The 17,151-nt window shown below is 39.2% G+C and overlaps 1 protein-coding gene across 2 annotated transcripts in view; it reads right to left on the bottom strand.

The window, feature by feature from the left end:
- LOC135222819 (uncharacterized) overlaps nucleotides 1-17,151 on the bottom strand; it is a 187,996-nt gene that overhangs the window by 33,598 nt on the left and 137,247 nt on the right. For both annotated transcript variants that reach the window (XM_064261127.1, XM_064261128.1), the window contains exon 5: nucleotides 3,683-3,828. In XM_064261127.1, coding sequence (XP_064117197.1) covers nucleotides 3,683-3,828 — 146 coding nt within the window. The remainder of the gene's footprint in view (nucleotides 1-3,682; nucleotides 3,829-17,151) is intronic.

Here is a 17,151-nt window from a genome sequence, read left to right as displayed (position 1 = left end):
ATTTACAATTTATAGTTTGATGATAACCATTTTCAACAAAATAAATAAAAGTATGAAGCATTTAATGTAAAATTTAGCATAAAAGATATATAAAATCGTACGTAACCATGGTGACGTCATGTCCAGCTGACTTGAGACTGAACGAAGGAGCGTTGATATGTTGAGGAGAGAAGAAGAGTTAAAATATTACTGTATGTATGTAATATAAGCAATTCACACAAAAAAATATAATTTTTCCGATAAATTTGACGATAAAATATGAAAATCACACACAATACAGAAAAAAAAAATCTTAATTGAGCCAGTGTATGGTGCATCGAGTGAGACTGTCTAGTTAAATAATATTAACAAAATGGTAAAAGTAAGAACAAAGCTTTTAGCAATAAAATTTAGCATGAACGATTAACAAAATCATTTGTCATTGCGGTGATGCACAGCTAACTTGAGGTAGAGGGAGGGAGTGTTTATATATTTCAATCCTACATTTTCCAATACAGGCGGCCCTCGGTTAGCGGCAGGGGTTCCGTTCCTGGCCACCGACGCCAAGCGATTTTCGACGTTGAGCGATGTTAAAGCCTACGGCCACCGCACACCTTCTTTCGAAACTCTAGACCAGTCAAAGGCGCCGTAATCCCACAACGGCGCAATAAGTAAAATTATATTTATGCAGTATAGTACTATAGAATTTACTGTACAGTACATGTGGGGTGTAGAGTAATGTAAAGATATAATAAAGTTTATACAGTGTACAGGTAGCTGTAGTGTTCAGGTTATGATCATTAGTCTTACGATAGTCCGATTTTATGAGAGATCAATTTACAATGGCCTAACTTTATCCATCTTCTAGTTACATAAGTTCAATAACAGCAAAAGAGAATGATGAAAGTGTGGTTTTAACGTTATACTCGTTGCCCATGAACGTGTACAGCCATGAAACAACCCGAACCGAAACGAGGAAAAGACTTTTTTTTTTTTTTTTTTCTAAGTACAACCGAACTGGATAACATCTGTTTGGCTTGTATTTCGATCATCGTACTACAGTGCAACATTGCCGTATTTGTTATAAATGGCGTTATGTATAGAATAGAACTGAGATATCTTAATGTAATAACTTTATTCGCTATAGATCAGAGATCAATATAGATTAAAGTCAATCCGGGAAATATACCGTTAAATTTAAACCTAGTTATAACTGAAGCTGAGAAAACTGTTCAAGCTGCTAATGACTATTATCGTACATCGGCAAACAAGGATAAAACTGCAGTAAACGTCTGCCATCCACACACAACTGTAGATAAAATTGGTGGATAAATCATTTTAATCAAAACTACTGTGCTTGAAAGAACACATTTTACGATAAATATCGTAATGTTCGTATTACGATGATATAAAGGATTATTGCGAACGGAATCGCGTAATTTTTTTTACGCAATAAACATGCCGCCAACGTAATCTGTTAACGAAAAAAATAGTAGTTCACATTCACAACGAGACATATTCAATAAATATTTCCACCTAAAAACACGCTGTATAAGGAAAAATAACTTTGTCTCATATAAGTCAAGTATATAGATATTCGTTTATGCTAACTAGAAGCAAGAGCATTCGCTCAGAATTGCGTTATGGTGAAACAAACTCATATTCATCAGCTGATTTCAAACCACAACATTGGCCGCTCCGCGGAATACGGGCTTAAGTTTGCCGTAGTATTTTAAAATGCAATAATATGAGATACATACAATATTCTTGGATACAGTGAAATAATGTATAACTTTTTAAAGGATTTATGGAAAAGATGCATAATTAATAAAATAACACAATGCATTTTTCGGAAACTGGCGGACAAGAACGAACATGAAAAACCATCCCCTCACAACGTGGAGCGTAGTTACAAAGGCTGCCTTAATTTGTATCTTATTTCTGTACAAAAATGAAAATACCTTTACGTAATATATTTTCATACACATTTTAAACATAAAAGCCATAAACATTTGAAAAATTGACACATCGATCGCTAAATTTGCACTCTTTTTATCTCGATATTTTTGGAAGAGCGGCAGACGGCGGCATACAAGAACAAACTGAAAAAAAAACAACGTAGTTGATAACTTGAAGGGGAGTTTCAAAAGCTGCCTGTTTATCAATATTTCTGCCCACAGAATAAAAATGCTTTTTCACGTAATACATTTTCATACACATTTTAAACAAAAGCATGAACATTTTATGAATCGACATCATAGCTAAATTTGCACTTATGTAACTCGATATTTTTTGCGGAAGAGCGGCAGACGGCGGCATACAAGAACGAACTTGAAAAAAAAACAACGTAGTTGATAACTTGAAGGGGAGTTTCAAAAGCTGTCTGTTTATTATATTTCTGCACAGAAATAAAAATACCCTATTCGTAATACATTTTCATACACATTTTAAACATAAAAGCATAAACATTTATAAAATCGACGCATCGATCGCTAATTTGCACTTTTTTTAAATCGATATTTTCGAAGAGCGGGCAGGCGGCGGCTTACAAAGAAAAGAAACATGAAAAAATATCGTATTTGATAACGTGAAGGGCAGTTTCAAAAGCTGCTTTGTATCTATTCTGTACAGAAATAAAAAAATGCCTTTCACGTAATACATTTTCATACACATTTTAAACAAAAAAAAGCATGAACATTTATGAATCGACACATCCATAGCTAAATTGCACTTATGTAACTCGAATATTTTCGGCACTTATAGAACAGCGGTCAGAGCATATATTTTACCCTAATACCTACGTAATAACTCTCCATAAAATTTGTTAATATAATTTGCATAACCTTTATGGTCTGAACGGCATTTCTACAAATGTATGGACTCGTTAGACAACGGCGCTAGCGGCGCTGTTAACTGAAATTTGTGCCATAAAGATACCTTTAAAATACCTTATTTTTTTAATGAATATTTTTGACGACCGCCGTAAAACCGATTCGCCGTTGAGTGATTGTGCCGTTAACCACGGGCCGCCTGTATAGTAATATATTTCTTGAATAATGTAACCAACTCACATTACCAGTATTACTGCAGATGGATAAGTACCATTTTATTTCCTACAAATCTTAACCAGAACAGTTTGAGTAAATATACTCTACAAACCCTACAAGGTTTTAAACTTGCCATTTCTAATATATTTATACCAAGTCTGTGAATTACACAAAAGGTCGTACACAGTACCAACAGTATTCTTAAGAGAAAAAAATGTTTTCCTATATATTTAACTACTTCTATGGATAATTGTTGCAATGCCCACCCTGGCCCCTTGAGCCAGTTTGAACAAATTTCAATCTACTCAATTAAGAATATGTTTGACATACTGTAACCCTGTTGTTCTTGAAGAGATTTGTAGCATTTCCAACATATTTCTATATACAATTTTGTTCCCCTACTGTGGCCATATCTAGGGCCACTGTTTGAAAAAAAAACTTGAAACCGCACCGCAAAGGGAAGATATTTTGTAAATTTCAGTCATTCCTGGCACTATTTTTACTACTTCAATTACCTCTCTTGGAAGACGGCGAGGTACCGGAGAACAGTTAATGCTATAATCCAGTGGTTCTGGAGGTAAAAAATTTCATATGTGTACCCATCAAAAAGAAGAAAAGATTAGCTATAAATTTCTTAATGCATTATTCCATCTTACCTTGTCACCTTGTCCTTCACTTGGGAACAATTTCTTCACAAGAGTCCTATTCTCCTCTTGTATGCCTTTGTCATTTTGCCTGGCTACCTCTGCATTTTCATTCTTTTCCTCCTCTGTGTCATCTGACGACTTTCTGACTTCTAAATCTATAAAATAAATAATCACCTCAAAATCTCATGTATATAGTTTTCCTCAATCCATTAGTAATGCACTCAAGTCTTATTTTCAAGAAAAATATTTACAGAAAGAACTAAATTATAACTATCAAAAATGATATTGTTATGATACAATAAAGTTTCATACATACTTACCTGGCAGATATATACTTAGCTAAGACTCCGTTGTCCCCGACAGAAATTCAAATTTCGCGCCACTCGCTACAGGTAGGTCAGGTGATCTACCGCCCTGCCCTTGGTGGCAGGACTAGGAACCATTCCCGTTTTCTATCAGATTTTCTCTCTTCCACCTGTCTCCTGCGGGGAGGCTGGGTGGGCCATTAATTGTATATATCTGCCAGGTAAGTATGTATGAAACTTTATTGTATCATAACAATATCATTTTCATACAATCAACTTACCTGTCAGATATATACTTAGCTGATTGGCAACCTTTGGTGGAGGGTAAGAGACAGCTAACTACTGGAATAAACAGGTAAACAACATATGTTGTAGGTATTTATAGACCTTGGTTCCTACCTGATAGGTGGTAGACTTCATGGCTGCTGCCCAGTAGTCTGCATCACCTAAAGAGCCTTTAGCGAGATATTTGATCTATGGCCAAGAGTTCTTGTGGGTCTGCCGATGGGGTCTTATCCGCTTACTCGGCAGAGCCTAAATGGCATTTGTCAATGGGTGCTAATCCACTTATATGATAACACACCTTATGAAGGAGCACACAACCGATCCCGATCACCTGATCCTAACCACTATGTTAGTACTAAAGATTGTTAAGAGTTATCCCCCAACTCTTCACAACAACCAGAACTCGAATAACACAGTACACACGCATACATAAATTTAAAAAAAAATAAATAAATAAAATACTCTTCTAAGATATCATAAGAGTTCCTTACTGAACAATAGTGAACGGCCGCCTGTGCGACGTCTAACACTTTTGCCAGCAGAAAGTCTAGAACATATCTAATAGAAGGTACGCACAAAAATTAAGGATCGTTGCTAGCTCCCATACCCAGGATCGTATCCGCAGACCCGAAAGGACCCAGAGAAACATTTCTCGTAGGTCACACGAACGTCTTTCAAGTAGTGAGATGCAAACACAGAGTTGCACCTCCAATATGTCGCTCCCAAGATATTCTTTAGCGACATATTTTTGTGAAAAGAGAGAGACGTCGCTACTGCTCTAACCTCATGAGCTCTCGCTCTCAAGTCTAAATGAGTCATCAATACAGGTCTTGTGCGCGTCTGTAATGACGTTCCTTACAAAGAAAGCTAAAGCATTCTTGGACATAGGTCTTGCAGGATCTTTAACCGAGCACAAAGACCTTGTCTAGAACCTCCCATCTGTTTCTTCCTCTGTAGGTAGAATTTTAGCACTCTTACAGGGCAAAGAGACCTTTCAGCTTCTCTACCGACGAGACTCGATAAGCCTTTAACTTCAAAGTTCTTGGGCCAGGGATTCGAAGGATTTTCGTTCTTTGCCAGAAACAGTGCTTTGAACGAACAGATGGCTGAGTCTCTTTTGAACCCCACTTTATCCTCTAGGGCGTGCAGCTCACTAACTCTTTTGGCTGTCGCTAGTGACAAAAGAAACAAACACTTTCTTGTTAAATCTCGAAACGAGGCCAGATGAGGAGGTTCGAACCTTTCAGAGGACAGGAACTTCAGGACTACATCGAGGTTCCAGCTAGGAGGAGCTGGATCCTTAGACTTCGAAGTCTCAAAGGATCTTATAAGATCGTGTAGATCCTTATTATCTGCAAGCTCTAGGCCTCTATTTCTGAAGATGGCCAAAAGCATACTCCTGTATCCCTTTATGGTATATACAGAAAGATGTGAGTCCTCTCTAAGGAACAACAAAAAATCAGCGATTTTGGTCACAGAGGTACTGGAGGAGAACAACTTCTTCGACTTACACCATCTTCTAAAAACCTCCCACTTAGATTGGTAGACTCGCATAGTGGAAGCTCTACGGGCTCTAGCGATCGCGCTTGCAGCCTTGCGAGAAAAACCTCTCGCTCTGACAAGTCTTTCGATAGTCGAAAGGCAGTCAGAGCGAGAGCGGGGAGGTTTTGATGATACCTCTTGAAGTGTGGTTGTCTGAGAAGATCCATCCTTCTTGGCAGGGATCTAGGGAAGTCTACTGTCCACTCCACTACCTCTGTGAACCAATCTTGTGCCGGCCAAAAGGGGGCTATCAGGGTCATTTTCGTCCCCTTTGAAGCCACAAACTTCTTCAGCACTTGCCCCAGAATCTTGAATGGGGGAAATGCGTAGACGTCTACATGGGACCAGTCTAGAAGGAAGGCGTCGACTGCTAGAGCTCTGGGGTCTTCTACCACTGAGCAAAAGACTTCCAGTCTTTTGGAGAGGAATGTGGCAAACAGGTCCACATGAGGAGTCCCCCATAGAGACCAGAGACTCTGACAAACTTCTGAGTGGAGGGTCCATTCTGTGTGAAGGACCTGGCTCCTCCTGCTCAGCCTGTCTGCCCTCACGTTCCTTACTCCCTGAACAAACCTCGTCAGGAGGGAGATGTTCCTTTGGGAGGCCCAAAGTAGTAGATCTCTTGCGAGTTCGTACAGGAAAAACGAGTGTGTTCCTCCTTGCTTCCGAATGTAGGCAAGGGCGGTGGTGTTGTCTGCATTTACTTGGACTACACCGTTTGTCACTAAAGGTTCGAAGTTCTTTAGAGCCAGGTGTACGGCTAAAAGTTCTTTGCAATTTATGTGCCAGGACACCTGAACTGCACTCCAGGTGCCTGACACTTCTCTCGTTCCTAAGGTTGCTCCCCAACCTTTTTCCGACGCGTCGGAAAACAATACAAGGCTTGGGTTCCGAATCTCCATGGAAATTCCTTGTTCTCCTTTAATGGGGGCAACCACCATTCCAAGTGTTGTCTCATCTCCACTGGAATGGGAAAACTGTCCGAGAGAAGTCCTGTCTTCCAGTTCCACGATCTCTTGAGGAAGAACTGAAGAGGACGAAGATGAAGTCTTCCTAGAGGAAAGAACTGTTCGAGCGAGGAAAGGGTCCCTAGAAGGCTCAACCATTCCCTCGCCGAAGTACGTTCTTTCCCTAAGAAGAGAGAGACTTTCTCTAAGCCTCTCACGAGTCTCTCTTGAGAAGGAAATACTCGAAAACCCCGAGAATCCATATGAATCCCCAGATAGACCAAGTTCTGGCTGGGGATCAGTTGAGACTTCTCGAGGTTCACGAGTAATCCCAATGTTTTGATCAGGTTTAGGGTCAAAGCAAGGTCCTCCAAACACTGTCTCTCTGATCTGGCTCTGATGAGCCAGTCGTCTAGGTACAGAGATATTGACACCTTTCAGGTGAAGCCATCTCGCCACATTTTTCATCAGGCTTGTGAAGACCTGAGGAGCAGTGGAAAGGCCGAAACACAAGGCCCTGAACTGGAAGATCCTTCCCCCCGTCATGAAATGGAGGTACTTCTTCGATGAAGGATGAATCGGGACGTGAAAATAGGCATCTAGGAGATCCAGAGAAACCATCCAATCCCCTTGGCGAAGAGCCGCAAGGACTGACGCAGAAGTTTCCATGGTGAACTTCTCTTTCTGAACAAATTTGTTCAGAGCGCTGACGTCTAGAACTGGTCTCCAGCCCCCTCGAGGCTTTTGCAACCAAGAAAAGGCGATTGTAAAACCCCGGGGAGTTTTGATCCAGTACTAGTTCTATCGCTCTCTTGTCCCACATCTGATCCACCATTCGTCGAAGAGTATCTCTCAGAACAGGGTCCTTGTAATTGGCGGACAATTCCCGCGGAGTTGAAGTCAGGGGAGGATTGTCCTGGAAGGGGATGTAATATCCCTTCTTTATTACAGACATCGACCAAGCGTCTGTATCGATGAGTGCCCAGGCATCCGCAAATCCCCGGAGCCTGGCACCTACTGGTGTTTGGAGGATCCGTACATCACTTTCCCCTTTTAAAGGGACGGAATGAAGATCTACCTCTCCTCTCAGGCGCTTTCCTTTTTGAGGGAGCTCTAGAGGGCTGAAGAGACGTACTCGCCGAAGTACGTTTATTCCTTAAGAAGAGAGAGACTTTCTCTAAGCCTCTCACAAGTCTCTCTTGAGAAGGAAATACTCGAAAACCCAGAGAATCCATCTGAATCCCCAGATAGACCAAGTTCTGGCTGGGGATCAGCTGCGACTTCTCGAGGTTCACGAGTAATCCCAACGATTTGATCAGGTTTAGGGTCAAAGCAAGGTCCTCCAAACACTGTCTCTCTCATCAGAGCCAGTCGTCCAGATACAGAGAGATATTGACACCCTTCAGGTGAAGCCATCTCGCCACATTTCTCGCTCACCCGTAATATCAGCTTGCAAGCAAACTCTCAACCCAACGTAACTTCGAACATATTAGTGCGTGTAAAGAAAACCTTGCCGGGATCTGAAATGTTAATCCTTTCCGACACTCTGAAAACACACGGATTATCCGTCACACAAGCCATTTATACAGTCGGCTCACAACAACAATGTAACATCGAAGTCTGTAATCATTTGAATACCACTTTAGTAATCCACAAAAATCAACATATCTTGGATGTGGAAGTTTATAAACATCGCATTCTTACCGTAGCTGAGATCAATCACGCTCAATCAGTTGCGGATGAATCCCTTTTGCAATCTATAAAAAATAAAATCAATAAGGACATTCAAGAAGAAGAAATTCAGCAGAAATTTTTGAATCTTTTAACTGAATATCATGATGTTTTTTCCACTACTGATGGAACCTTAGGAAAAACGGATGTCATCGAGCATCAAATAAGGCTAAAGGACAAAAAGAAAGTAATCTATGTACCTTTGTACAGACTTCCTATGAAATTTCAGAATGAGATAACTGAGGAAGTAGGTAAAATGCTAAAAGAAAGTCATTAGAAAATCAAACAGCCCTTATAATTTTCCGTTAATAGTAGTACCGAAAAAAGATCGAACTTGGCGGATATGCGTCGATTTTCGTCGCTTAAATGAGGAAACAATCCCTGACCGATTCCCAGTGCCATGTACTGACGATATTCTATCTCTACTAAGTCAGAACAAATATTTTACCAGTTTGGACTTACTAAAAGGCTTCCATCAGATTTCCGTTGGAAGAAGAGAGTATCCCATACACTGCCTTTTCAGCACAGCCAGGGGACAATTATGAATTTTTGCGTATGCCTTTTGGTTTACGTTGTGCTCCTATAACTTTTACTAGAATGATAAACATTGTGTTTGGAGACTTGTTAGGAGATATCCTACATGCCTATATGGACGACCTAGTAATCTTTTCTAATACCTTAGAAGAACATCTACGTAAATTAGAGTTAGTGCTACAAAGACTAAGGCAGCATAACCTAAGGGTAAAGATAAGTAAGTGTGAATTTTTTAAAACAGAACTAGTCTATTTAGGTTTCACGGTGTCTAGTCAAGGTCTTGAAGTAGTCCATGATAAGGTATCGGCTATCCGTAACTTCCCGATACCTAAAAACGTCAAGGGAATACAGCAATTTCTAGGGTGTAGCGGGTACTATAGGAGGTTCATTAGGAACTACTCCATCATAGCCGCTCCCCTAACCGATCTTATAAAGAAGGGCGTAGATTTCATATGGTCTGAAAAACATCAACAGGCGTTCAATAAATTGAAAGATGAACTGTGTAGTTCTCCTATCTTGAAATTTCCTGACTTCGGTAAGGAATTCTTTATTGCAACAGACGCCTCAGACCTAGGAGTAGGTGGTGTATTGCTTCAACAATATGATAAACAGTTTTTCCCTATAGCTTTTTATTCACGTAAACTGAGACCTTCCGAAAGTAAATATGCAGTAATAGACAAGGAAGGGCTCGCTATTGTTAATTCACTAGTGCATTTTAAGTTCATAATATACGGTTATCCCGTCAAAGTTCTCACTGATCATAAGCCCCTAACCGACTTCTTTAAAGGCTTTAGTCACAGCCCTAAGCGAACTCGGTGGCATATGATCATCCAAGACTTTGGCGCGAGGATCGGGTATTTACCTGGGAAAGCAAATATCATTGCTGACGCATTATCACGCAACCCCTCGTCATCTTGTACAGAGCCATTAGCTGAATTAATAGATATCTCAACCTCCACACCCATTGTTAAAACTATATCTGAACAGGAAGATCTGGGCTGGAGTGCTGAACTATTACAGACGGAACAAAGAAAAGATCAGCAAATAGAAAAAATCATAAATGTGTTAAACGGAAATCCGAAGAAAAGGAATATATAAAGAAGTATAAGCAGCAGAATTATTTATAATCAAAGAGAATATCCTGTGTAGATCCGTGACGAGAAAAACCCGCAACACACCACAGTTGAATAACAACCAGGCGGTGGTACCTATCTCACTAATACCCACTGTCTTAAAATGGTTGCATGAAAATCCACTGCATAGACACCCGGGTTTTTCCATCATGTCACAGAAAGCCAAATCTTTATTTTATTGGCATACGATGCTTACAGATATAAAAAAGCACATAGCTAATTGTCGCACTTGTCAAGAATACAAAGGGCACAAGAAGACACCTGTCAGCCTAGGGGCTTACCCCGTGCCAAATCAACCCTTTGAAAGAGTACACTTAGATTTATTAACAGGGTTTTACGAGTCAGACAGAGGAAATAAAGCACCTCCTAGTAATCATAGATGCCTTGACTCGATATACAGAACTGATAGCGCTTAAAACAAAAACCGCAGTCGAGTGCGCTAGAAAGTTTTACGAGTGCTACATTTGTAAACATGGAATTCCACACACAATCATATCTGACTCGGGCGGGGAGTTCAATAATCATTTCCTTAACTCCTTGTGCGAATTCCTTTGCATAAAGAAAATCAATACCATAATCTATCACCCAGAGTCTAATGGGCTAGTGGAAAAGGCAAATCGTAAGGTTTTAAACATTTTAAGGGTCACCTTAGGGGGGGCAGACCCCAACTGGGACATTGCCATACCTGCGGTACTAAGCACACTTAATCACTCATATCATGTGTCTATTAAAATGACACCACACGAGGCACTGTACGGTATCTCAGCTAGAACACCTTTCCATGTATTAACGCCTACAACCAATTTATCAAATTCTCTAAAGGATGTTATGGATGCAAGCATAAGTCGATATAATATACTTCGTAAGAATCTAGAAGAAGCACAAATTATAATGAAAAGAAATCATGATGAAATAGCTCAGCCAACTAGAACATATGCCGTGGGCGATAAGGTATACATACAAGTATACGTACATAAAGGTCTAAATTACAAACCGACACCTAAGTTTGAAGGCCCGTTTAACATTTTAGAAACATTAACGGCCAATAGATTTAGGGTTCAAAATGTATCTCAACCCACTGATATGAGAATAGTAGTTCCATTGGCACATATCAGAATCTAAAGAAGGTAGATGGAGTGAGGGAAAGATGGTTGTATTTATGAAACTTGTATAATAATTTATAATAATATATAATATATATATATACATATATATATATATATATATATATAATATAATATATATATATATATATATATACATATATATATATATATAATATATATATATATTACTATATATATATATATATAATATATATTATAATATATATATATATATATATATATAGATATATTATATTATATATATATATATATATATATATATATATATTTGTATGTAAACATATTCTTATTACATATATTTTACTCATTGCAGGTTTCCAAAATGAATCTGTTATTGTTAGGAGTGATATTGTTCGTTCAGACATCTTTGTCGTGTGGAAAGAGCACTAAGACGAAAGAAATAGAATTTAATCATGGCTCTATTATCGAAAGAACCCAGGACATTTTTACTGCGAGTAATATAGTCATAGAAGTGGATATGCAGGCTATCATCTTGCCTGAAGATGACATCCTTAACCTAAAGAATGACCTGTTGAGGTTTGCTGTTTCGTTAAGGGACATGCACCAACGTCATTTTCATGCTAACTCAGAGATTTCGCTAGCTCAAACCCTAAGCGTCGCGGAAATGTTATCTTACAACGTGCAAAATAAAACCGCTGAGGCAGAGGAACTTGCTCGGGACTTGCTGATGTGGTCTGTGCGGCACAATACTCTCGAACGTCGCAACCCGCTTATTTTTGCTGGACTAAACATCTTGGAATCTGTTGCGAGTTTAGGCTTAGGAATTTCAAATCGCCTAAAGATATATAATCAAAATAAAAGAATTGAGTTTTTGCAACACAAAACTGAATTAGCTTTGTCCGAACTTCGCAGCCAGTTATCCTCAATCAATCAAATAATGCGTTTGGTGAACGAACATTCTAGTAATATCGATCAGATTATGGAAGTTCAACACTTGCTGGCTACGTTAGCTTATTATAGTTCAAAAATAGATCATATCCATATCAAAATATCACATTTTATTGAGAAATCAAAGGACTATGTGGAAGCTATTACGTTAGCAACAAAAGGTGTGTTATCTCCACACCTTATGCCTGTTAAAGATCTAACTTTAACTTTGGAGAACGGACGGGAGAAACTAGGTTATATTCCTTTATTAGACGCCCATAAAATAGAGTTTATTAGCTAAGCTAAATCAGTCAGCTTTGAAAATTATAGGATTATGATCACTATCCCTTTTGATTCTTCCAATGCTTGGCAATCATACAAAATAGCACCATTTCCAACTTTCATGACGAATAACTCAAGTTCAGTAATATCCAACTTGACGGGACATGTTCTGATTTCTCCTGATAGGAAATCATTTACAGTCATTAAAGACTTAGATAAACTCACTCACTGTTCAGAAGCCATGAATAATAAAGTTTGTACAGCTGACTCTTTTGAATTCTATCCTATATCAATGGATTCATGTGAGTTAGGCATAGTGCTAAACGGCTCTCTCTCATACACGCGAAGGTTGTCTGAAGAAACTTTATCCCTTTTACAGTAATAAGTTCAATTACAGAATGAACAATGGCTCCTGGATCCGATACGACAAAGACGGTTTTCAAGTCTCATGCCCGGACGGGACCACCGCCCATTCCCAAGTCTTTGTAGCAGCTGATGGCTGTACAGGGACATCTACAAACTACACCGTCAGAGGGGTCAACACGATAATACGTGAGAAGACGTATTTTGCGAACTATACCTGGGCGACTACAATTATCCCATCACTACCTCTCCCATACAACGCGCGGGTGGCTCATCGTTTGACGCAACTGGCTGAGATGGACACGCGTCACCTTGACTTTATGCAGGAGGAGAAAATCTTCGTTACTACGTGCTGCTGGCCGTGTTTAGCGCGACGGCAATATTGGTTATCGCCGTTAACATCTTTGCTTGGCGTAGGTTGAGGCGTACACAGAAAGATCTTCAAGGAAACGTGTTGCCGCGTCCAGACGACATTCCTGTTGCGTTAAAAGCGTATACATTCAGGGCCGTCTGAAACTGGCCATTTCACTTGGTGCCTAGGAAAATTGTCTGGAATTGTGTTGTGTGTGAAAAGCGGTCTGTACGCTGGCAATATGTAGGACAAGAAAGACTAAAGCCTTTGCATTTGAACAGTTAAAAGTATTTTTCGGGCACCTAATAAAATATTGTAGCCCAATATATATATATTAATATACTCCTAAAAGTATTTTTCGGGCACCTAATAAAATATTGAAGCCCTATGTATTAAACTATTGATGCGTGTGCATACCTGGAATCTGTATCGGTGCACACTTATACTATTATACAATTGTACAATTATATTTATATATTACAAGGAGTGACAAGTACTCTTTAACGATTATCCATGATCATGTTTGTGTTTACCCAGTAACCGCTATTCTTAATCAGGTTACCTATTACCATAATCTTCATGTATACATGTTAACCTTATGATTTTTTTTTGGTACCCAATAATCATTATTATCAAACATGGATCTATATTTTCCATGCATTTCTCTTTATTTATGAATATGTCCAAAAAGGGTATGTAACAGAACCTTTTTATACAATTAATCACTTGTTATGATTATATCTAAATATATGTTACGAGCACTCCTAAGAAACCATGTTTAAAGTAACTTTTGTTATTCAAGGCTTGAATGGTAGCTGTCCGAGCCTAATGTAATGAATACATGTTTTGAAACAGATAATTACATATCTGTAAATAGAATCCATGACCTGAGGGGTCATTGGTGAATTAGGAGCGTCCTACGTGACTAACACAAATCTAGATCACGCTGTGCAATGCCTGCAGTAGCCTGGTTTAAGTTTGTTTGAAAACATCATCGATTCATACCTTTGTCAACTTTTCATAACACCTTCCATGGGAAGCGGTTGACCTGTTAACCTGCGCCAGAAACTTATAACTTCCGAGCCGGTGGACTACGTATGTTTTTTATGTGAATCGCTGAGATAGCTAATGTTTCGCTATCAACGTGATGCTCTAAGAATTCAGTTCTACTTTAGTGATCAAACGGAACGGTCTCATGACCGAACTATCTCTCTTGTAATGGAGTTGAGAAATAAAGTTGTTGTACTGTTATCAACTTATCCGTTTGAATCATCTCCTTTATTCTAAGAAGAACCACTCTACTAAGATACAACATAGGAGAGAAGAAAAGAAGGAACCAGTAATGCTTACGAACTACAGTCGTAAGAAAAGACAACCAGTCTTTCGCCAAAGCGGAAGAAACAACACATTTACGGCATACAGTGTGAGGATCAACCGAAGCCTTCGGTACCCTCACCTTGCTGCCTACATTCACACAAACTCTCACACTAACTCACACTAACACTTGAATCAGACATTCTGTAGAAAAATCAAAAGCAAGTCCAAATCCGGTCCACAGTAGCGAATGCCAAAACAACGATCTAGGTACATCACAAAAAAGTCAGATGAAAGAAGATCAATTGCCTTGAAAAACGAATTCTAGTCAGGAGGTAGTAACAACAATGCTGATACCACCGGCGACAAAGAAAATCTGATAGAAAACAGGAATGGTTCCTAGTCCTGCCACCCATGGCAGGGCGGTAGATCACCTGACCTACCTGTAGCGAGTGGCGCGAAATTTGAATTTCTGTCGGGGACGACGGAGTCTTAGCTAAGTATATATCTGACAGGTAAGTTGATTGTATGAAAACCCATTTTATGTACTACTGATTTTCCTTTACTGTAGGATAATCTACGTATATTTCCGCGTATAAGACGACATATAGATAAGATGAGGCCAAAAATCATAGCAAATTTTCATCAATTAATCTCATATCTGTAGTATAGGACGACTTCTAAATTACAAATTGAAATGTTTTTTGGAGAAAAGTGATTATTTGCAAAAATTAAACAGTACAAGTATATTAATAATAATGATGACTTAAATAAATGTTGTTTTGCTTTTTGTATACAATAACACTATTATCATCATATCGTTACTGTGTTACAGAATATAAACACTGTCATGTACATCATTTGCATTTGATATTGTTTACATTCTCAAAATCTCGGCTGATTTGAGTATTATCGATAATTTCATTGCCATTATTTGTTAGAAGAGATGTAATTCGGAGATACCTATTATCATATAACGAAGTTTGGTTGAAAACGTGCACATATTACTTCACTGTATAAGCATTGAGTAGGTGTGATTTCTCCAGTTCCAAATATCATGGTTGCCTGGCTGTTATTCGTTTTATTCACCCTCGACTATAACCTGTACGTTTAATTTACTAGTATTCTTTCTTGAGATCTCCACTGCATGAGAAATGAACAAAAATGCATTTTATTTTTACTTATTGAGAATTGGCAGGGTTTAACAATTTTAACGGAGCTCTTAATAAATGCTCGATAGTTACGGTAAATGACGTCAGCAATTGGCTGTTTCTCAATTCGGTCGTTTATGCCAATACATGTTTACAATAATTGCTTCATTCAGAATTCTAAAAACAGGAATTTTGTAGTGGGGGATGGAGGAGTATCATTAGTATTACAATCGATAAAAGACAGAGAGAGAGAGAGAGAGAGAGAGAGAGAGAGAGAGAGAGAGAGAGAGAGAGAGAGAGAGAGAGAGAGAGAGAGAGAGAAATTGCCTCGGTCAGGTTGCTACACTAATAGATTTCCACTTGCAAAAGTAGAATAGTAGCTGTATTGAGAAAAACAATAATTAAAATAAAATGATATTGTTATGATACAATAAAGTTTCATACATACTTACCTGGCAGATATATACTTAGCTGGGACGACGGAGTCTTAGCTAAGTATATATCTGACAAGTAAGTTGATTGTATGAAAACATGTTTTACTGTAATCATATTACATGTATTATTGTATTACATTATAAGAACAAAATGACAAATTTTCTAAGACAATTTGTATTTTTCATAGCTACAAACCTGAGGTCTTAACAATAGGATAATTTTCTAATTTGTGGACCCTTTAGAACATTATATATACTCTCGTGATAGAGAGTTTTTCCCTACTAATAGGATCATTTCTAGTGCCTAGCTGGATCCGGTTAAAAGCAGATGAAAGCAAGGAATCTTGTGATATCTGGCAACACAGGCGTAGATTTGGTGAAGTGTGGTCAAGGACCGCTCATCTACGCCAGTCTTTTCTTTAACCGCCTGGGCGAGAGTTGTGCTTATCTCTCTTTTAGTGTGTGTGTGTTTTTACCAGGTATAATGGCTTCTTCTTCTTCTCGGCGTCAGCGCATGTGCCCTGGAGTTCCTGGGTTTCCGTGTTCTCATTTTTTGGCTTTGGCAGAGACCGACCCTCACATCACATGCAGGTGTCATTCGAATTTTAGTACTATTACGAATCCTTGCACGGAATGCCGGGCATGGCCTAAGGAACAGTGGAGGAAGTTTTATGGTAAGAGGGAACATCAGAGAGTCTCCACTCTTCCTACTTGGGAGGGCTTTGCTCCTAATCCCGAAGTTTCGTCTTCTGCAGTAGTCAACCGCCATCGTAGCGTTATCCATGCATCTCCTTCCTTTTCTTCCATTGATTTGTCGATGGAAGTATAGGGAGGTCGCCAGGGTAATATCTGTAATGTACAGTAGCCCCCTCTTCCTCGGGAGCTTTTTCGGTTCCCGAGAAGGGTGAGGTTTTTCATCATTCTCTTCTCTTCCAGTGTCGGAGGCGTCCAAAATGGCGGCGATTTGGAAGACGCTTGGGCTAGAGGGTACCCCGTCCTTGTAGGGGTTCCTAGCGCATTTTGTGAAGGCTCGCACCCCCCCCTTCCCGGTCTGGCCAAGCCATCCCCCCTCCTCCTGGCCTCGTCTTTG

This window comes from Macrobrachium nipponense, chromosome 8 (assembly GCF_015104395.2).
Source record: "Macrobrachium nipponense isolate FS-2020 chromosome 8, ASM1510439v2, whole genome shotgun sequence".
Lineage (NCBI taxonomy): Eukaryota > Metazoa > Arthropoda > Malacostraca > Decapoda > Palaemonidae > Macrobrachium > Macrobrachium nipponense.
The sequence above is the reverse complement of the archived record's forward strand: the minus strand, read 5'-3'. Positions and strand labels throughout refer to the sequence as shown.